The 23361-nt window shown below is 38.9% G+C and overlaps 1 protein-coding gene across 4 annotated transcripts in view; it reads right to left on the bottom strand.

The window, feature by feature from the left end:
* Window positions 1-2176: 2176 nt before the first annotated feature.
* LOC126473657 (transformer-2 protein homolog alpha) overlaps window positions 2177-23361 on the bottom strand; it is a 61771-nt gene continuing 40586 nt past the window's right edge. Inside the window, exons 4-8 of one of the 4 annotated variants that reach the window (XM_050100883.1) lie at window positions 10527-10655; window positions 5175-5350; window positions 4853-4900; window positions 3566-3675; window positions 2177-2770 (exon numbers count right to left, since the gene is read on the bottom strand). In XM_050100883.1, coding sequence (XP_049956840.1) covers window positions 2745-2770; window positions 3566-3675; window positions 4853-4900; window positions 5175-5350; window positions 10527-10655 — 489 coding nt within the window. In that variant the 3' untranslated portion in view covers window positions 2177-2744. Of the gene's footprint in view, window positions 2771-2954; window positions 3429-3565; window positions 3676-4852; window positions 4901-5174; window positions 5351-10526; window positions 10656-23361 lie in introns of those variants that run through there. The other 3 variants (XM_050100885.1, XM_050100886.1, XM_050100887.1) reach the window with 3 other exon arrangements.

The following is a 23361-nucleotide window of genomic DNA, read 5'->3' as shown; positions in this document are numbered from 1 at the left end:
ATCTGTTGCGAAATTTCAATTAATAATGTCGAATAAGTTTCCTGGAGTAGTAATACCAGTGAATGCAGTACTCATATAATTGTTTTAATTTATAATTAGTTAACAATATCCACTATGCTGATTAGATGTTAAACTACTTACACATGCGAGATGTGGTCAATACCACAAAAGAACTTGTGTAACAAAGGAGCTATTATTACACACTGAGAAGATACTATTAAAAGCATGCATCAACAACATTATTTCACAATTTTCTGTGTTCTTATTTTACTAATGATGCATCTTTTCAAGCAAGCGTTTTAGGTTGATTATATAAGCAGAGTGTGTACTACATCATTATACTGAATACAAAATGTAGCAATCATGTAATCCAATATTTAAGTACATTGCAGGATAATCATCAGTCTTTAACTTCCAATTCACAAACACTCATCTTTCAGATTTTTTTTTTTTTTTTGTAATACTGAGGAACATCCAATATTCTTAATTGCATACAAAATAATGAAGAAATAAATACATGGGATCCACAAATACTTCTGAAAGCAACAATTAGCACTTGGTTAGAAAGTATTGATAATTTTAAACACACGTGCAAACCAGTTTCATTATAACTAGAATAAACATTATTACAGCCGGGCATTCGGATTCAATAAAGAAATTCCTAGGATGAAAATCATTCTGATATAAATGGCAATTTCAGCTGTAACATTCATGAAAATATTGTTTTCATTTCTTGGGCCTGAAGATAAATATCTTCGTGAACTATGCCTCTTTCATATGGGGAAATGGATGACGATGTAAAATACTCTCTCTTAAACACTGGTAATTTTCTAGCGAACTGTATGTTTGTTTTTGTAAGTTCAAACATTATTTTCAAATACTAAACACACAGAAAATGTCCCTTTCTTTGCTAAATCCATCACATCCTGTAACTGGTATTACTGTGTATTTGACCTAGCCTCTGTAAATTCCATCACTGATAGCCAGTATGACGTTACTGTTTTTGTATTTTTCTTCCTTGCAATGGCTTAAGTTCCTCAGAGACAGAATTGCCAATGTTATCCTGGTTATAAGGTACATTACATGTTGATGTAAACACTAAAACTGGATTTTCATTTTGTGTGATTTTATATCATACCCCAGTTCTTTAGGTAGTGACAATGAAAGATCGGCATACTCTAAATGAAAACTTCAGAAGACACAAACTGAAAGCCGTATTATGCAGCAACTGTTGGCAATTAGTGTCATTCAGGAACTATAAACTTGCCACTGTAATATGAGAAGATCCACACGCTTGATAACACGGCACCAGTAAGTTTGAGAATGAAAAGGATTAGATTGATTTGCATCCAAATAACCACAAAACCCAGACTTCATGCATCTCAAAAGAGGCAAAATTTAACTTTAGGTAGAAGTAAAAGTGTTGATTTTACCACTTCAGCAAGTTTTCTTCCTAAAAATTAATTGGTTTCTTACAACAGATTGCTGGGATGAGCATTTAAATACTTAATGTCAATTTACTAGGTGAAATCACAGTGTCCTCCAAGTAAAAGTGCATAAACTGTCAAATTAACTTTTTTATTTGAGCTATTTTAACAATATTATGGCCTACCCATAACTTAGTAGTTTGCTAATGTATCAAAACAAGGAAGTAATTGCAGCACATCTGTCCAAGAATTTATTGCTGTGAATTAAAGCTGAAGAAAAGCTGCAGGTACAATAAAGCTAATGGAACATGAATTCTGGGTTTTAATGTCAGTATGTACACACTTTACAACTAACATCTTGCACCAAAACATTTAAATATTTTAAATTTATGACCTAAACTAATCCACTGATTAATTTTGATGTGACCAGTATAAAAATTTTCAGATACAATATGGTCCAAACTAGCCTGAAAAACTGGACTCCAATTGTAATAACAATTCTATTGTCAAGTGACAGTGAGAAATCCAATTCCCACGTGCTTACAAGTCACCTGAATTTCACAGCTGTTAAACCTTCTCAAAAAATGGAGGGAATTTTCAGAGGCTTGCAAATACCCCACCCCATCAATATATTCAGTGACGTACGTACCAAAATAATTTGCACTTTCATGCATCAGTTCACAAAGGAATAACGTGGAAGTTAGTGTGGTTTCAGTGTCTTTGTACTGTAAGGAAATGTAGGCTATCTCAACTCTAAGTATAATGGTTTATTGCAGACCAACACCTGGTGCTGTGTATTGTGCCTATGACATTTAACATCTCAATTCACATTCATTTATTATAGGGTTACACATATTGAATTATTGTCAACCACCTAACCATTTGTTTGATGTGTATGTTACAAGTCCACAGTGTAATGTCACTGACAACTTTATGTACAATTATAGTAGATTTTGGAGCATTTCAGTTTTCAAAATGCTGTCCCACAGTACTGTGTGTCACATCCTACTAATATGCCCTTCAACCACCCCAGAACTTACAGTCTTTTCTTGTCTTCGGTTTCATGTTTTCCATTTTCGCAACCTGTCACTCCCTTCACGCTTCATGCTTCAGTTTTTCTTTTTCTTCGAACAACTAACTTGAAAATTCAATGACTCTTGCGATTCTAAAAGAAAAGCTGGAAATTTCTTGCAACTGAAGTTGCTTGAAACACTTCGGACTCTCTATGATATTTCTGACATTCTTTTCATTCTTCAATATTCAAACTTGGTTTTTCATTTCAGTATTCTTCCCCAGAAGATACTTCAAACCCAATTTTCAGCCTACACCTCTTGCTTCACAACCTTACAAAAAATAAAAACAAACATGTTAGAATGTAATACAAATTCAAACTGATATTTATTCTATTGATACAGGCATGGTAAAAGGGAAACTGATTTTACATTCAAAGATCAACACAACAAAAACATTGATTCTGTGCCAAAAAGTTTAATGAAAAAAGATATTTTCTTGAGAATGAATCCAATGGAAGTCTTTTGAAGTGATAATTACATAAATTAATGCTGACTTTATTAGCTATTTAAAACTTATATGCAGCAACAAAAAAAACGGATGAAAAAACTAAGATTAAAATACAACATATCTATTATGAGAATGTCATAAAAATGAACTTGTCAATTACATCAAGGCACATAAACTGAACACAAAACTTCTGTTGCCAATGAATTGTAATACGCTTCTCAAACTATGGCAACAAATGTTACTGAAAACTTAAAAACAGTGTTCCCGTCTAAAAACTTTAAACGGTGAAATTTAAATCGTCCTACAGCACTTAACAGAAGCTGACACAAGTGGCTGGCTACTAAATAACTACATCAGAAATGAAACTCTCCCTCAAAGGAGACTAACATATTATTGCCAGCCGATATATGGGAACAATGTTATGAATAGCAGATTATCCATGAGTAGCCCCAATCTCCTTCTTAGGCGCTTAATATCGACCTGTAATAACCGTACAAAATGTTATGTCAATAAACACACGGAAAGAAATGATAAAATCTTCACAATTCAACAACTACTTTATTGATACAGAAAAATTTTAAATCTTTATTACTCAAATATTGACTTTCAGTACTTACGTGGAGAATATGAACGGGAACGAGAGCGCTCGTATCGACGTCTGCGATAATACGGGGATGGTGATCTACCTCTGTAGCCCCCACCACCTCGGTAACCACCATAATAATCACTGTAAATATAACATTACTGATTAGCACATTAAAAAGATTGATGCTTAAATAAGGCAGGCAACATAATATAGCTACATTTGATGGATACCTCATTCTTTACCTTCATAAAAGGACAAAAATTTTAAAGCCCATTTAATGAAAGCCCAAACAAGCAGCTCAATAAAGCACTACCAGAAACAATATAGGTGCCAAGATAAAAATATAATAACAGCTGGTGGAACAATCAACTGGGGAATTGATTATTTTGATACAGAGTCAGCCAACTCTGTTTGTTTCCCTAGATTAATTTTTTTTAAAGAGATAAGCACAGCTTCTGGTATGTAACAATAAATACCATCACACTGAAATAAATACCAGTTTCTAAAACTGGTCACTGCTAAACCACGTAACACAGGCAAGTAAATATAGACAATGGAGATAGTGCTTATCTACTTTTAAGACAGATTTCGCTGTAATTATATGGCTGCAAAAGGGCACTCAATTTGACTTCATTACTCCCAAACCAACCAGGCAAAGTATAACAGCTTTGTCAAGCAATGTGGATGTCTTCTAAATCATCAGCTTTCTTAATAATGATGATGATAATTTTTACTTACTAATTTACTAATCACAAGGGGGGGGGGGGGGGGGGGATACCAACACTGGCTAAAATTTCCTCCCACAAAAATGGCACAACAGATACAGTGTTCATTGAAGCATAAGGAAAAGGCAGAATGCTACAGCTGTCATATTCAGGAATATATGCCAACACAACCGTGACAGTTTCAAAGAAAGAGCCTTTTTGACTAGTATCTTCCAAATAAAAGTCACTTGCTTTAAATTACTGTGAGCTGCTGTATTTTGTAACTAACACATATTTTAATATTACCACAAAATATGAATATGTATGAAATTTATATTCAGCAGTCCCATTATACTTACAAGCACTAAATAAATTTCGTGTGTGTGTGTGTGTGTGTGTGTGTGTGTGTGTGTGTGTGTGTGTGTGTGTGTGTGTGTGTGTGTGTAGGGGGGGTTGTTTTTAATATGCTGAGCAACGGACTTAACACTGAGTGGAGTGATACACAGAAATGAGACAGTTTCTTTAAAACACAACTACTTCTGGTATAGTGGTTCATTTCACCACACCTCAAACAGACAAGTATATTAAGACAAAAAATAAAAAAAGACACTCACTTGTCGCCTTTCTGTCTACCACCCCACTGGCCCCTGCCATCAGTCAAACTGAAACAAACATTAAACTGATGGAATAGTGCAATATTGGAGTTTAATTAAATATAAGTTTAATTCAAACTAAAATTAATATCTATTGCAGTAAAATATTTTATTGACTAATATGTAGTAGCAAATTTTTACATTTCCAAATCCCTTTAGTTCTTAAGAAGTCCTTATCTTAAGTTGTGTAGCACAAAATTTAATTGTCATACACACATTATAGTTCAGTCAAGACACAAATGACAATTTAGCATTATCTACTGAAGTAAAAATATTTACTCACTATGTAGGTTTGCCCATGTAAATCCCTGGTGTAGGTGTATGGGCTCTCTGTGTGATTGAAAAGTCTACTCTAATTCGCCTTCCATCAATTTCCATTCCTGTACATTGTTCTTTAGCCACCTTTGCATCCTCAGCACTTTCAAAGTACACAAATGAGAACCCACGGGACCTACCAGTCTAAAACGAAAATAATAAATCGTTAAATTGAAATTTTCACAACACCAATAGTAAAAGAACATGGCTGATGTCTCAAACAATGACTGCCAGTAGTTATTGTCAATGTATCACATCCCAAATCTTAACATTATACAGACTTTCAAAGTTGCACACAAAAATGCTTGAGTTGATTCATACAGCAGTATTATATTAGAAAACTTTTATGTTAAAATTATGAATGTGATCCTTACCATAAAAAGTTCAGGTTGTAATAACAATATTATGAAGTGGATAGATTGCTATGTTAAAGTGAGACAGGCACAATGAAGAGACTGTTCCACAACGAGTTTCCAGCAAAAGCCTTCTTCAGAAAGCGCACACACACATTCACACAAGCAAACCAGATTGCAAATGTGACCATCAAGTGGAAACAACAATCCAGATTTGGCCAGTGACATGGTAGGGATAGTGGCATTGAGGGGGGGGGGGGGGGACGTCAGCACTGCCTGGAGGAGTGTGAAGGGACTAGGTGGCAGGATAAGACTGTCCGGTGCAGCACTGGTGGGCTGTAGGAGAGGAAGGGGGGAGTATAAATCGAGAGAAGCCGAGAAGGGTAAAAGACCAGTAGGTGCACTGGTAGACAGCAGTGCACAATCAGTGAGGGGATGTGAATTGGAAGGTGATAGGATAGGGGCAGTAACTGTTCTGTGGAGGGTGTGAGGACAATTGGTTACAGCCAGAATGATTTTGGTACCAGAGAATGGGTTATTCAGTCCGGAACGATTTTGGAAGTGGAGAATTGTTCCCATCTTCAAAAAAGGCAATAAAAGAGTTTGTAAAAACTACAGAGGAATAACCCTTATGAGTCATACGTCAAGATTTTTGAAAGAATTTTAGTAAATCGAATAAGTGAAAAGATAGAAAAGGAGCTGAGTGAAGAACAGCATGGTTTTAGGAAAGGAAGAAGCACGATCGACCTGATATTTTCTACCCGTCAACTGATGGAAAAAAGTTGGGAGTATAACAAAAGAGTGATAATGGTTTTTATAGACATAGAAAAGGCATATGACTCAGTTAACAGGGAAAGACTCTGGGAAGAAAAGAAGATAGATACAGAAGATGGATACATTAATGTAATAAAGACAATTTACAGAGGACACAATTGTACAATTAGAACACCATTGGGGAACTCTGAATACTTCGAAACAAGACAAGGACTTAAGCAAGGAAGTATTCAATCTCCTGCACTTTTTTAATGTTGTGATGGAGGGAATGAAAAGGGCAGTTAAAGATATAGTAAAAGAAAAAGACAAAAATATGATTTTTGCAGATGATATGGTAACATGGGGTGATAAAGAGGTAGATGTACAGTTACAACTTGATGCATGGAAGGAAATAATGAAAAGGTTTGGATTAAAAATAAAGATAAGAGTGAAGTAATGGTATTTGAAAGAGAGAAAGGGACAAACAGAAATATTATCTTGAATGGAGAACCTCTCAAAGTGGTAAGTTTCACTTATTTAGGGAGTGAAATATGTAGGGATGGAAGAACAAACAACAAAATTAATAGGTTACAGAAGGGAGGCAATTTCTACCAAACAATAAAACACCTGATTTGGAATAAGGAAGTTTCAGAAAAAGCAAAACTCCTTATGTATAAGAATTATTACTTCCCTATTGTCACCTATGTTGGAGGAACATGGACAATGACAGAAAGGGACTATAGCACACTGCAAGCAAGGGAAATGAAATTTCTCAGAGCAGTTAAGGGAAAAACAAGAATGGACATAGTAAGGAATGTAGAGGTTAGAAAGGACCTTAAACAAGAAAGTATGAGGGAAGAAATTGAAACAGAGATTAAGATGATATGGGCATGTTAAGAGGATGCAAGGGCAGAGACTTCCCAAAATTATGGAAGAACTAAAGATGCATGGAAAGAGACCTAGAGAGCACCCCAGAACATGATGGGAAAAGGGAGTGAGAATATCTGTGGAAAGGAGAGGTGTGACCTGGCAGCAAGTGGAAGAAGAAAAGTGGAGGGAGGACCGAGCCAAATGGAGAGGACTTGTCAGCACCCAGACCCGGCAGTAGCTGGAGCAGGATCTGGATATAGATAGAATGTATTCCAAGGATAACTCCCATACAAGCATTTCAGAAAAGCTGGTCGTGGAGGTGAGGATCCAGATGGCATGGATTCTGAAGCAGCACATTATGTTCAGCTGCATTTGTCTACTTTGCTCTTGACCACAGTTTGGCAGTAGCCATTCCTTGGTGGACAGCTGGTTGGCATTCACACCAACGTAAAAACCTGTGCAAATGATTGCAGCAGAGCTGGTATACGACATGGCTGCTTTCACGGGTGGCCCAGCCTCTTGACGGCGAAAGATAAGCCTGCAACAGGACTGGAATACATAGTATCGATCGGTTGGACCAAGTAGGATGTCCTACATTTCATGGCACAATAACGCATTCAAAACCCTGACTAAGAAACACGTGGTTTAACTTTACCAGTCTGCAATGATATTGGGTGATGAAAGGTGAACTCCTCAACAGCTGGCTCTTGAAGGTGGTGGGAAGACAGGAGTGTGTAGGAATAAAGTACATGTAATCTGTCTGTGGACTAAGCCTAGATGGATGGCACCAGTCATCGGAGGCCTTTGTGAAACCTCCAAAACAATGGGCAAGGGAGTCATTGTCACTGAGTACACCATCCTGTGGGGTGGGGAAGGCTGTGTGGAGAGACTTTTTTGGCAGGGAAGCGATGGTAACTGCCTAAATGCTATTTCCGATAGATTTAATGTGGACAGAAATTAGGATGGTGCTATCAGACAGGAGTTGGTCAATGTGCAAGAAGGTGACACACTGGGTTCAAGACGACCAGATGAAGTGGATGGGAACCAAGGTGATCAGTTTGTGATGAATGAGGATAGGGTGTCTTGGCCATGACTCCATATCACAGAGGTATCAACAATTAACATGAGCCAGACCAGGGATTTGGGTTTTTCGGAGGCTAGGAAGGTGTTCTCTACACTGCCCATAAACAGGTTGGCATAGCAGGGTGCCAGATGGGTGCTCAGGGCTGTACTGCAGATTTGTTTATGTATCTTCCCTTCAAAGGAGAAGTAGTAGTGTGTGAGGATAAAGTCAGTAAGGTGTATGTCAAATGAGGTGGTGGGTATGCACTCTGGAGGACATGTTCAATAGCAACAAGACTATGGAAATGAGGGATGTTTGTGTTAAGGAAAGTGGCATCAACAATGCAATCTGGGATATAGGAGGTAAAGAAGTAGGGATTGTGGGGAGTCTGAAGGGAGTGACCGGTCTCAGATGTGGGAGGTTGGGTTTCACACAACTGGCTACAGGTGTTTGTCAGTTCTTTCAGTGGGAGTACAATAACCAGCTACAATGGGGCATCCAGTATTGTTGGTGTTGCAGATTTTGGGGAGTACATAGGAGATGGGTGTGCTGGTCTCATAGGGGCAAGGAGGAAACTGGATTCGTGGGAGACTTTCTGAAAAAGATCTAAGGCTTTAAGCGTGGATTGGTGGTCATGTTGGACTACTGGGATGGGACCACTGTGGCACAGTTTATTGGTAGAGGAGTCAGACAACTGGCAGAGGCTTCCACCAGGTAGCAACTGTGATTCGTAACAACAGTGGTGGAACCTTTGTGCACACGGAGGATGATCGGGTAGGTCATGATCTATGTATGGCTGACTATACTGTAAAGTTGGTGTTCTTAGGATGGGACCCTGGGAACGTTGGTGAGGCCAAGTTGGTGATAAGGAATTGCTGAAAGGTGACCAGGGGTTGGTTAGGTGGGAGAGGCGGGGTGAGGGGGAAAGCAGGAGGATCACAATTGGATGGTTCTATGGATTGGGTGAGGCAAGGTATGTCGTATCCCCACACCCTCAATCCTTTGACAACCCCAAGAACTAGCTACAATGGAGTGCCACATTTTCACCAAATACCAATTTAACTACATGCTTCATCAGGGCTTTGAATAGCAATCATTATCCCCTGAAACGAGGAATATCCTACCTAAGATCCTGCCAATCCCTCCAAAAGTGGTCTTCTGCCACCCAACAAACTTCCACAACATCTTTGTCCATCCCTATGCCTCCCCTAACCAGAACCACTTGCCACAGTTATGTCCCTATGGAAGACTCAGGTGCAAGACTTGCACAATCCACCCACCCACTACTCTCTACTCCAGTCCTGTCATGGGCTTACCCTACCCCTTCAGAGACTGGGCCATTTGTGAAAGCAGCCATGTCATATACCAGCTCCGCTGCAATCTTTGAACAGTTTTTATGCTGGTCTGACTACCAACCGTCCACCAGAATGGATGGCCACTGCCAAACTGTCACCAAGAATGACATGGACCACTCAGTAGCACAACATGCAGCTGAACTAACACGATTTTAATGGCTGCTTCAGAACCCAGGCCTTCTGGATCCTCCCCTCCACCACCAGTTTTCTGATCTGTGCTGATGGGAGTTAGCCTGACAATACATTCTCCACTGCCAAAAACATCCTGGCCTTAACCTACATTAACCTACTGCCTCCACAACCTCCACCCAACGGTTTCTGTCCCCGTCTTATGCCTCCTCCCAATTCACATCCCCCCTAACCCCCGTTGTGCACTATTCTCTGCCAACATACCCTCCAGTATTTTCACATTCTGTTCCTCTCTTTTTGCACTCCCCCATTAATCCCTTCCTCACAGCCACCTAACACTGCACTTGGCAGCCTCATCCCGTCACCTACACCCTACACACTCCACAAGATGGTGCTAACCCCCCCCCCCCCCCCGTCGTACCCTGCTATCCCTCCCCCTTCCTGTCCCGATTGGACTGCTGCTTCCACTCAATGAGCAACAACTGCGTTTTGAGTGGAGAGAGCAGTCTAGAGCGTGATGTGTGCTTGCTTGTATGTGTGTTTTCCTTTCTGGTCATGGTTTTGGGAGAGAGCTCAATGTTTAGGTGAGAACTTAATGTCTAAGTGTCTCTGTTGTGCCTGTCTGCAATTCAATTTGTCAACTTTAAGGTGAGAAACAATCTATCCTTTTCATAATATTGTTGAAAATGAATCTTTAGATTCTAATTTGAAATAATTAAACCAAATAAAAGTAACTTTCTAAGTTTAATATGAAATCCAACTTGCGTCCACAAAAGTGCACGCGCACAAGCACACACCTTTGCATCAATAACAACCTGAACCCTTTCCACAGGCCCATACTTTGACATGATGTGATGCAGCTGCTGCTCTGTGGTGTAGATGCTCAAGCCAAATATTCCCAGGCACCGGCTAGGTTGCGGGTTTTCCTGTGTCAAAGAAAATACAAATAATGTAATTCTTATACCAGTGATTGCAGGTACCTGATGTGAAGTATTTCTATAGAAATAAATCTTAATTACTGGTAGAGTAAACAAACTTGAATCCCAAAGTATTTGACACCACAAAGACAAGAATCACATTGGCTTACTATAACATTATTGAATATTTATTTTTCTCATTTAAAATTAATTAAAATGAAAGAACAATTGAAAAATTAACATTAAGCAGCAATTTTCACTTGAAGTCAACAAAAGCACTTTGAAGAAGAGCAACATTGTTGTGCACACTGACATGAAATCTCTGGAGTCAAACATTCTCTTAATATTGTTATGGTGTTTTGTAGTAAGCCCTTTTCGAAACACACCCTTTTAATCTAATCTACATTCACTCAACTCAAAGAGTGCCACCACACTGGAGATGAAAATGAAGTAACATGCTACTTTTCTGAGGAGGTTCTTGAAAATCTAAGGCAAAACTTAATAGTTATTTACAAAAACCTTTGGTAAAAAGTGGATGTGGTATTCCAAACCTCTTAAACAAGTACTTCATTTCTGTTACTGACAGCTTAGGGTTATTAAGTTCGGTGAACAGTGCAATGGAGTATCTGAGACCAGTCTTTAAATGTAATTTCAGTAAAATGGAAACGACCCATCTCCCAAAGTGGTAGCATCCATCATAAAATCCTTTACAAGACAGGGGATAAAGAGATACTAAAAGCTTGTGTACAAGTGTCTCCTTAAGCATCTGACTGCAAGTAATATATTTAGCAAGTCACAGCTTGGAATTTTTTAAGGGTTCTGATATAGAGAAAGCTATTTACACTTATGGTGAGAATGCATTTAATTAATTGGATAATAAATTACAGGGTACTGGCATTTTCTGTGAACTGTAAAAATCATTGACAGCATTCTCTTAAGTAAATTAGAATATTATGGTGTCACTGGCAATGTTGCAAAATGGTTTGAGCCTTATCTAACAGGAAATAAAGGGTGCCACTGCAAAATACCTGTGCAGTAGGCAGTCAGTCTTAATATGATTGGAAATTATTTACATGTGTTGTTCCTCAAGGTTCCATCTTGGGTCGATTGCTTTTTCTTGTGTACATTAATGACCTCTCGTATGTTACACTGCCACATGATACAAACATTGCAGTAAGTAGAAAGCTAAGTACAGATTTAGAAATAGCTGCTAATCAAATTTACACTCACAATAAATGGTTAAAGCTAATTCACTGTCATTAAACTTTGAGAAGACACACTGTATGCAGTGTAGAACCTGTGAGAGATTTCCTTCCAGAATGTGTGTAACATATGAAAGCATGTCTATCAAAGAGGTTGACAGTGTTACATTTCTGGGATTACAAACGCAGGGTGTATACGCAGAAGAGGGAAAAAATTCCTGGATTTTTCGTGGATTTCCCAGACAAAAATAAACTTTCTCCCGGGTGAAAATACACTTTTCCCATGGTAAGTGACGGTATACTCTTCCTCGGAACTGTAAAACTTATCAAGCCATCAAAAGATCTGTGATGTACGGCAATATGTACGCTGCATATTTTCGTATTACGAAAGTATAATTCGAATTCCACCAAACAACGCATGTTACTTTCCGAAGCACTGAAATCTAGATTGCCGTGTGCTTTCCTAAGCCGGTCATAGCTCATGTCACGTGATATTTCCAGAGCATAGGAAACGTGATGTAGTCAGCCAATAGTTTAAAGTACGTAGTGTTGCTACAAGAAAAGCAAAGCTTTCGCATGTAATATTGGTCTCCAAGATTAATCGGCTGCAAGAGAATTTAAGCTTTCATATATAATGCTGATCTTTTTGCGCGTGTTACACTTAAAGACACATCAAACAAATGTGCCACTAAAATTTTTACTAACGACATAAATGTCTGATCACCTGGGATAGAAATTCTTCAAATGATCATCCCTCACAGAGTTGATTTTTAAATGAGAGTCAAACACTCGTGATTTAAGAAATTCATCGTACATTCTCGCACATAGTTCATCTGGTGTATAACGAAATTTACTTTCAAAGTAACACTTTTCGAACCACCACTCTCAATATTTCCGAGCGACCTGTTAAAAATAACTTCGTTTCATCAGTTGCCCGAGAGTGCCAGATAAAAGGCCCACTGCACTTGCGCAGTTACGATGACACAGGTAACATGTATGATTGTACGTGTAAAACATTGAAGGATCTTGCATTACATCATAAAAGAAACGATACATCAGAGGATACTTCAAGAGCATTGAAATTTCATGGACCATACTAAAATGCATAATTGGGCTTAAAGTGCACATTCGGATGTAAATTTTCTTGGAGTACCAGTACTATATTATCTCGTGTTTGATTCTTTATTATGGCATTATGCCATACGTGCTAGAAGATGAAAACGTGCACTTGAAATGCAGCGAACAGTTAGAAGCAGCCAGTAGTGTGGAATTAAAAACTTTGTTTCAAATAAATGGATTGCCTCAGCTGAAAAGAGTAATACAAACCAAATTTCTTTAGCAAACCAGCAAAAATAACTTCATTGTTCTGCGAGGCAACTAATACTTGACTGTTATAAAGATGGAAATAAAAGAAAATATGAAACTAATAACTTATTTTAGCCTTGCATAATTATGTGAATATTTTAATTCACTGATAGCTCCCGGCCACAGAAATTCGTTTTGTTTTCATTTGACGTGAGAGCAATGAACGAAAAGGAAACTGCAAAAATCACTAAACGTAAACACGGGTCACATGGAGACTACCCTCCTCCCCACTACAACTGAAGAGTCCTCTGTAACGGATCTATGATATTTCCAAACCGGAGCAATACTGGATAGTGGTGCCCCTCCTCCCCCCCTTCCTCCAGCGTTTGAGTAGGACTCAAAAAATTAAATCGACTTTTCACAAAATGTTCATTTTGTAGTGCATATATTTCTGCAGAGTCTGATAGATAAAACGTATGTCCCTGAGTAAATGTAAGACGTGTTATTGGGCTTCAGTGTGCCAAAGTGCAATGTCACGCCGCTTCACACAGCATTCTTCTATCACAATTCACTGTATTTTGTTCTGTTGATTTCAAAAGTGTATATTTTGTAATGGATGCCATCAAACTATATTCAGGATAATGGAAATTAAAATGTGCTGTGGTGCCTAACCAGTTCCCAGTCTGCTGGTTTAACAGCCTGCCCCCTCGCAATTAATACTGGATGGGATTATCTATAACCTGGACAACAAGAACTCTTCAGAAAATTTGCACTCTTTATTGCCTATTAGCTAATAACTTGCTGTTTTGTGTGACAAAATTAAATATAGGATACATAAAACCAGTAAAGATAAGAAACAAGTAAGACACAGTTCACATTTCTATAGTCATTACGTCCTAGCGTTCTTTCTTTTCTGCGAAAGTATCTATTACCTCATCGAAGTTCGTCAAAACTTTTGCTGCATGAAAAAACGAAATGTCGTTGTCTAATATGGAAAAGCTGTTAATACAAATAGTACCCAAGACGGGTGGTGTTTCTGGAGCTGATTACGTGTATTTTGTCACTGTCTGCTAGATAAAACGAAATAGGCCTGTCTAATATTGCAGCAATTGTAATACCACCCCCCCCCCCCTGCTCCCTATAAACAAATAAACGAGACTGTTTTGGAGCAAATGGTCATTTTTACGACTGGACAGAATACAATTCACGAAGAACCACTATCAAATGCCTATTAGGCCTACTACAAGCAAAAAGCTTTATGTTAGGTAATAGTTTCATATTTCATTCATACGCTCCAGCTGCTCACCTTCTCTTTCCTCGTTCTAAGAAACAATCTTGTCATCAGTAATTCCGTAACTATTCATGCCCGTATCAAAACTTATTCTCCGGTTAACTTCACTAACTCTGCTACAATCACCAGTTTAGTTATCCCGCGTTTATTCTCCGGTTGGGCGTTATTAGGTACTCGCACAACGTGTTTTCCGCACTAATCCCAGAATAAAACTTGAGGCCAGCTGGCCAGGTACTGTACAACTGGCCCTTACTAGTGTAGCGGTCTGGCCAAAAACTTTATATCAAAATTTCATTTTCTTGGGTACACAGAGAAGATAACAAGTAATCTTTCTAGCCTGTTATTCCTGTTAGTCGTTATTTCCACTCTGGTAGTCTGAATCTATGGCTTTCACTAGTAACTATAACAACGCTGATCATTTGCAAACCCAGTCAACCACACAAACAACTTCTAGATGCGACGGGGATTCCCCTGGCAGACATATCATGTACACTATGCACGCATTCAAAAATCAACTCAGGATGTGTTCAAAAATGTTCAAAAACCAACAGGGATGTTTCAAAATCATATGAATAATCGATATACCAAAGTACGCTGGATGCTAGTCACTTCATGAAACAAGGTTTTTTCCTCAAGAATATGAATTTGCACCCCCCCCCCCCCCCCCACCAAAAATTGCCCCCTCCCCTATTCCACCCCCCCGATCTGGCCTGTTGCGCATAAGTGAATCTGGCAGCTTGGGCATGCCAGTAAAATTTTTCCGTGTAGCATCTGGCTGCTTGATGCTACTACTTATACAGCTAACAACTACACTTCCATAACCAGAAGCAGGAGAAGGTACTACTCATACGCAACCCAACTGCACATGCGCATGAGCCCACTCGCCACTGCTCAAAGGAATCTAATGTAAACCGTCCTGACATCACGCTCATCTGAGGCAATTTGTTGTTCTGAAGCATTGCATAGTCTTCCTAAAGCCTTTGACACATTTTGCTGTTGGCAGACGCTTGTATGAGCATTGTGTTTTGTTGTTGTATATGGAGCATTTCCTTTGTAACGTAAGTATTATTTTCCTTTTTTTCTCTCGTTCATGTCATTGCTGCAGTATTATTCTGCAGTACCGGCATACAGTAATATCCTTTGTTAGAATATTGGTTCTCACTAGCCAAAATTACGAAAATCAAACTGAAAACCAAAACAATGAAAAATTCCCAGGTTTTTCCCGGGTCTGCTGGTTCGTATACACCATGAAACGCAATAATAAATGAAGTTGGGAAGGGGATACCACAGAATTGCTTAAGCGCCCAAACAAATCTGTATTTGCAGTGACAATGAAGTCAGATGTAGGAGAGATAAATATAAAAAAATTGCATACTTTGCTCACTTTCATTCTATTATGTCATAAAGAATCATATTCTGGGGTAACTCGTCAAACCGAGCAAAAGTTTTTAGGGTGCAAAAGCGTGTGATAAGAATCATTTGTGGTGAAAACTTGAGAACATCACATAGAATCATGTTAAAGGAACTTTGTATTCTAAACACTGCTTCTCATTACATTATTCCTTAATCAAATTTGTTGCAAGTAATATATATCTATTTCCGACCAATAGCTCAATACATAGTAGCAATACTAGGAACAAGAACAATCTATATAAAGACCTAAAATCACTTACCTTGGTCCAAAAAGCGGTCCAATATTCAGGAACACACATTTTCAATGAATTGCCAGCAGCCATTAAAAACTGTTTCAGATAAAGCATGGTTTGAACAGAGTTTGAAAGACTGATACGCAACTCCTACTTTATAGATGAGTATCTTAACAGAGACTGTTATGCCAGCTTAACTAAAAATGTCTTAAGATTTCAGTTTTGACAGCACTTTTGTCAAAACAGTCGCAATTAGGTATTTTGTGTATGATAAATTTATTAATAGTGCATAACACTGTTTTGTTCTGACTGTGTTTATTCTGTAAATATTAGCTGTTCTAGTTTACCACAATGTGTTCACCCATTTTGACAATCTCCTGACAAATGACCATAGTAAGAATTATATTCAAATGGTTTATGTTATACTTTCTGCCAAGTTCCACACCCACAAGAATCATCTTATTTTTGGGTCTATGGAACGAAAACTGAATCTAATCTAATCTGTGTTTCCTACAATTTAACTGAACATCAGACAGCCCAACATTATTTTTAAGTCACAATGCAATAGCACTGAGTAAAAATACAGAAGGCAATGTACTGTAGGCATCTCAACAGCACACAGTCCTTTACAAAACATTGCACACAATGAAGTTGTGGAGTTGATAAAATTAATCTGCAAAAATATAGTGATCACTGACCATAAATTATTTTTGACCAATGTAGCCTGGAACAGTCACTACAAACAATAGTTTGTACTGTCACAATGTGGACTACAGCACTCATTCCTCCCCTTCAGCAACACAGTGTAATGATCACAAAGAACCTGAAATTTGTATATTTATTGAGCTTTGTACAGCTCAAACTTATTTCTGATTTTGTGTTTATAGATCATGTCCACCGAGCGAGCTTGAGCAAGGCTAAAAGACAATGACTCCAAGCACTATGAAGCCATGGTGAGACGAATACTTCCAAGGGTTTGCTGAAATTAATATATCATGCAAAAACAGTATCCCAAGAGAACACACAACATCCGAAGTTTCAACAACAATAAAATACATGGGCAACGGCCAGTATGTTTCACATTCCTAGAGCACAATTATCAGAATACTTGCAAACGAGCAAAACAATTTATGGGACTTAATCTGCTCATTCTCATGTGTTATGAAAGATAAGTTGAATGCATTAATGTTTTCTTTATCAGAATTACACAGTCCTACACTTATTAATCACGTCAAAATTGTCACATCAATTTATGAAACTACACATTGCAGGTGTAAAAGCCAAAATTAAATACACAATACAAATCAACTGAAACTTAAATAGCTATAATTTAAATTGTAACAATATTAGAGAAGGTAAGTTGCTACTCACCATATAGCGGAGATGCTGAACCGTGGTAGGCACAACAAAATGATTTACACAATTATAGCTTTCGGACATTAAGGCCATTGTCAGCAAAACAAACACACACACACACACACACACACACACACACAACTTGCACTCACGTCTACAGTCTCAGACAAATGAAACCACATTCAGATTGCAGACTGTGTGTGTGTGTGTGTGTGTGTGTGTGTGTGTGTGTGTGTGTGTGTGTTTTGCTGACAAAGGCCTTAATGGCCAAAAGCTATAATTGTGTGAATCTTTTTGTTATGCCTATCGTGACTCAGCATCTAGACTTATCAAATATTGTTACATTCCATCCTGGATTTTCCATTATAATTTAAATTGGTAAGAACATATGATCCAGATATGAGGTTTAACCGGAAATCTGCATAGGATACCAATATTGGAACATATGATGCAATTACTACCTTAATGTTACGCAAAAAATTAGTCACTAACTTTACTGACTCCCAAATCTACTTGCAACGTAAAGTTTCACTAAATTTCATACTGACCGCACCATGACAGGGAGTCATCATATTATATATATATATGTACTATAAAATTGAAGGAATTATTCTGAAACCATGTATATGATACATTGGAAGTATTACACAGTGCTTGCTGGTTAACAAACTCATGAACTCTCAGTGTCGTGTCATAGAATCTGTTGTTGTTGTTGTTGTGGTCTTCAGTCCTGAGACTGGTTTGATGCAGCTCTCCATGCTACTCTATCCTGTGCAAGCTTTTTCATCTCCCAGTACCTACTGCAACCTACATCCTTCTGAATCTGCTTAGTGTATTCATCTCTTGGTCTCCCTCTACGATTTTTACCCTCCACGCTGCCCTCCAATACTAAATTGGTGATCCCTTGATGCCTCAGAACATGTCCTACCAACCGATCCCTTCTTCTGGTCAAGTTGTGCCACAAACTTCTCTTCTCCCCAATCCTATTCAATACTTCCTCATTAGTTATGTGATCTACCCATCTAATCTTCAGCATTCTTCTGTAGCACCACATTTCGAAAGCTTCTATTCTCTTCTTGTCCAAACTATTTATCGTCCATGTTTCACTTCCATACATGGCTACACTCCATACAAATACTTTCAGAAATGACTTCCTGACACTTAAATCTATACTGGATGTTAACAAATTTCTCTTCTTCAGAAACGCTTTCCTTGCCATTGCCAGCCTACATTTTATATCCTCTCTACTTCGACCATCATCAGTTATTTTGCTCCCCAAATAGCAAAACTCCTTTACTACTTTAAGTGTCTCATTTCCTAATCTAATTCCCTCAGCATCACCCGACTTAATTAGACTACATTCCATTATCCTTGTTTTGCTTTTGTTGATGTTCATCTTATATCCTCCTTTCAAGACACTGTCCATTCCATTCAACTGCTCTTCCAAGTTCTTTGCTGTCTCTGACAGAATTACAATGTCATCGGCGAACCTGAAAGTTTTTATTTCTTCTCCATGAATTTTAATACCTACTCCGAATTTTTCTTTTGTTTCCTTTACTGCTTGCTCAATATACAGATTGAACATCATCGGGGAGAGGCTACAACCCTGTCTTACTCCCTTCCCAACCACTGCTTCCCTTTCATGTCCCTCGACTCTTATAACTGCCATCTGGTTTCTGTACAAATTGTAAATAGCCTTTCGCTCCCTGTATTTTACCCCTGCCACCTTTAGAATTTGAAAGAGAGTATTCCAGTCAACATTGTCAAAAGCTTTCTCTAAGTCTACAAATGCTAGAAACGTAGGTTTGCCTTTCCTTAATCTTTCTTCTAAGATAAGTCGTAAGGTCAGTATTGCCTCACGTGTTCCAGTGTTTCTACGGAATCCAAACTGATCTTCCCCGAGGTTGGCTTCTACCAGTTTTTCCATTCGTCTGTAAATAATTTGTGGTAGTATTTTGCAGCTGTGACTTATTAAACTGATAGTTCGGTAATTTTCACATCTGTCAACACCTGCTTTCTTTGGGATTGGAATTATTATATTCTTCTTGAAGTCTGAGGGTATTTCGCCTGTTTCATACATCTTCCTCACCAGATGGTAGAGTTTTGTCAGGACTGGCTCTCCCACGGCCGTCAGTAGTTCCAATGGAATATTGTCTACTCCGGGGGCTTTGTTTCGACTCAGGTCTTTCAGTGCTCTGTCAAACTCTTCACGCAGTATCATATCTCCCATTTCATCTTCATCTACATCCTCTTCCATTTCCATAATATTGTCCTCAAGTACATCGCCCTTGTATAGACCCTCTATATACTCCTTCCACCTTTCTGCTTTCCCTTCTTTGCTTAGAACTGGGTTTCCATCTGAGCTCTTGATATTCATACAAGTGGTTCTCTTCTCTCCAAAGGTCTCTTTAATTTTCCTGTAGGCGGTATCTATCTTACCCCTAGTGAGATAGGCCTCTACATCCTTACATTTGTCCTCTAGCCATCCCTGCTTAGCCATTTTGCACTTCCTGTCGATCTCATTTTTGAGACGTTTGTATTCCTTTTTGCCTGTTTCACTTACTGCATTTTTATATTTTCTCCTTTCATCAATTAAATTCAATATTTCTTCTGTTACCCAAGGATTTCTACTAGCCCTCGTCTTTTTACCTACTTGATCCTCTGCTGCCTTCACTACTTCGTCCCTCAAAGCTACCCATTCTTCTTCTACTGTATTTCCCCCATTCCTGTCAATTGCTCCCTTATGCTCTCCCTGAATCTCTGTACAACCTCTGGTTCTTTCAGTTTATCCAGGTACCATCTCCTTAAATTCCCACCTTTTTGCAGTTTCTTCAGTTTTAATCTACAGGTCATAACCAATAGATTGTGGTCAGAGTCCACATCTGCCCCTGGAAATGTCTTACAATTTAAAACCTTGTTCCTAAATCTCTGTCTTACCATTATATAATCTATCTGATACCTTTTAGTATCTCCAGGGTTCTTCCATGTATACAACCTTCTTTCATGATTCTGAAACCAAGTGTTAGTTATGATTATGTTGTGCTCTGTGCAAAATTCTACCAGGCGGCTTCCTCTTTCATTTCTGTCCCCCAATCCATATTCACCTACTATGTTTCCTTCTCTCCCTTTTCCTACACTCGAATTCCAGTCACCCATGACTATTAAATTTTCGTCTCCCTTCACAATCTGAATAATTTCTTTTATTTCATCATACATTTCTTCAATTTCTTCGTCATCTGCAGAGCTAGTTGGCATATAAACTTGTACTACTGTAGTAGGTGTGGGCTTCGTATCTATCTTTGCCACAATAATGCGTTCACTATGCTGTTTGTAGTAGCTTACCCGCATTCCTATTTTCCTATTCATTATTAAACCTACTCCTGCATTACCCCTATTTGATTTTGTGTTTATAACCCTGTAGTCACCTGACCAGAAGTCTTGTTCCTCCTGCCACCGAACTTCACTAATTCCCACAATATCTAACTTCAACCTATCCATTTCCCTTTTTAAATTTTCTAACCTACCTGCCCGATTAAGGGATCTGACATTCCACGCTCCGATCCGTAGAATGCCAGTTTTCTTTCTCCTGATAACGACATCCTCTTGAGTAGTCCCCGCCCGGAGATCCGAATGGGGGACTATTTTACCTCCGGAATAAAAATTACGGCTGTAGTTTCCCCTTGCTTTCAGCCGTTCGCAGTACCGGCACGGCAAGGCCGTTTCGGTTATTGTTACAAGGCCAGATCAGTCAATCATCCAGACTGTTGCCCCTCTTCAGGAACCACACGTTTGTCTGGCCTCTCAACAGATACCCCTCCGTTGTGGTTGCACCTACGGTACGGCTAAGGCTATCTGTATCGCTGAGGCACGCAAGCCTCCCCACCAACGGCAAGGTCCATGGTTCATGGGGGGGGGGGGGGGGGGGGGGGGGGGGATAGAATCTGTTAATAGATTTAATTACAAATAAAAGATATAAGCATCACATTTACTCAAATCTTTGAAGTCACACCTAGTTTTACTTAATGCCTTGGACTGCTTGTACTTCACCATATTCTAAATATCAGCATCGAATTCAAGTGAGAAGCATCCGCTTACCACCTGTTGAAACAAACCACTGGAACAGAACAGGTGGTAATCCAACAGGTCATTGCTCATCACACTACCATTTAAATTCTCTCACTGAGTAGAGGATGAAATATTTGTTTTTGCGTAGACTCAAACATTGCTTACTAAGATATTTACTATAAAAAAATTTCTTGCTTTCTACCGACTTTCCAGTACTAACCAACACAAGATGAGACTTTTTTCACTAATAAGTGTAATGCCAAACTCCAAGTCAATATGCATCCCCGAAGCTTAGTTGCATTTCTTTGTCATGTTATGTTGTCTTCATCTCCACCATGATTTTAAAAATACATCTTCAGAATTCAGGAAATCAAGTACCCAGCCAGAGGTTCCAAATGGCCCACATGATGTAGCGAACACTCGGGTTTGTTGAGTCATTCTGTGGAAAATGTTCATCGACAGTACTGGGTGTCAAGCAACAATTCAGTGGTAGTCATTCCTAAAGAAAACTTACTGGATCTACACTTTCACAGTTGATACATAGCACTTAAATTGGCAAACAACTGTTTGACACTTCCCTTTTATCTCTTGCTTCCCGAACAGGTTGGTCCCTTTTAACAAGTGACATTTTCTTCATTCTCCAAACCATCCTCCCCAATACCAAAGAAGGACTAGTAATTCCAAAAGCTAACATACTTTTATATGTCTCTCATAATTATACCAATTTTTAAATAAATAAGAGTGAGTGTGTGTGTGTGTGTGTGTGTGTGTGTGTGTGTGTGTGTGTGTGTGTGTGTGGCTCATGCCACAACCTGTGGTACATTAAGGAATTAAATTTTCATTCTACAGCAGAATATGCCATTGTGCCATATGAAACTTCCTCACAGATTAAAACTCAGGACCTTGCCTTTCACAAGCTAGTGGTGTACCTATTGAGCTATCCAACCACAACTCATGACCTGTCCTCACAGCCTTACTTCATATCGGTGCACTTTCTGCTGCAGAGTGAAAATTTCATTCTGGGCACATCCCCCAGGCTGTGGCTAAGCCATGTCTCGGCAGTGTCTTTTTCCCAGGACTGTTAGTCCTCAAGTTCCACAGGAGAGCTTCTGCAAAGTTTGGGATATAGGAGATGAGGCACAGACAGGATGGGTTGAGAGTCATGTTTGGTTGCTCAGGTGTCAGAATACTTGCTCGCAAAAGGCAAAATGTCTCAAGTTCGAGTCTCACCCCAGCATGTAGTTTTAATCTGTCACAAATTGAAATCAAGCACAGCATGATCCACAACATATCAGTGTCTCTCAGGGGTCACTTCAGAATATGTTGCTCAAAGCTACTTTCATAACTGCAGCCCTGAACAGAATATCTTTCCAATCCCACAGCAAGTCACATGGGTGAAGATCATGTGATCTCGATGACGAGGCTATTGGGAAATGACAGCTAATAATCCCAGCATTTTCAAAATACTTCTGCAGCAGCTGTTTCCCTGGCTATGCCACATGCATAGGAGTGTCATCTCGCATAAAAATGATCCTACCCACACATTCACGCTGCTGAATGGTTGGAACGACAATGTCCAAGACTCTCACGGCATTTACCAGCGACTGTATAGGTACAGTACTGCAGGACTCAACGTCTAGGAAAAAATGCAGCCCTACAATGAACAATTCTGTCAACCCAGGTCACACAATTATCTTTGCAGAACGAAATTTTATCAACTGATGTGTGCGTGGACTTTCTAGTGTCCACATTCCTCAAATTGTATACGAACATGGCCCCTGAAGATGAAAATGGGATTTATCTGCCCATGGGATGTTCCATGGACACTCGTTATCCACTTCTATGCAAGC

This window comes from Schistocerca serialis, chromosome 4 (assembly GCF_023864345.2).
Source record: "Schistocerca serialis cubense isolate TAMUIC-IGC-003099 chromosome 4, iqSchSeri2.2, whole genome shotgun sequence".
NCBI classification, from domain to species: domain Eukaryota; kingdom Metazoa; phylum Arthropoda; class Insecta; order Orthoptera; family Acrididae; genus Schistocerca; species Schistocerca serialis.
The sequence above is the reverse complement of the archived record's forward strand: the minus strand, read 5'-3'. Positions and strand labels throughout refer to the sequence as shown.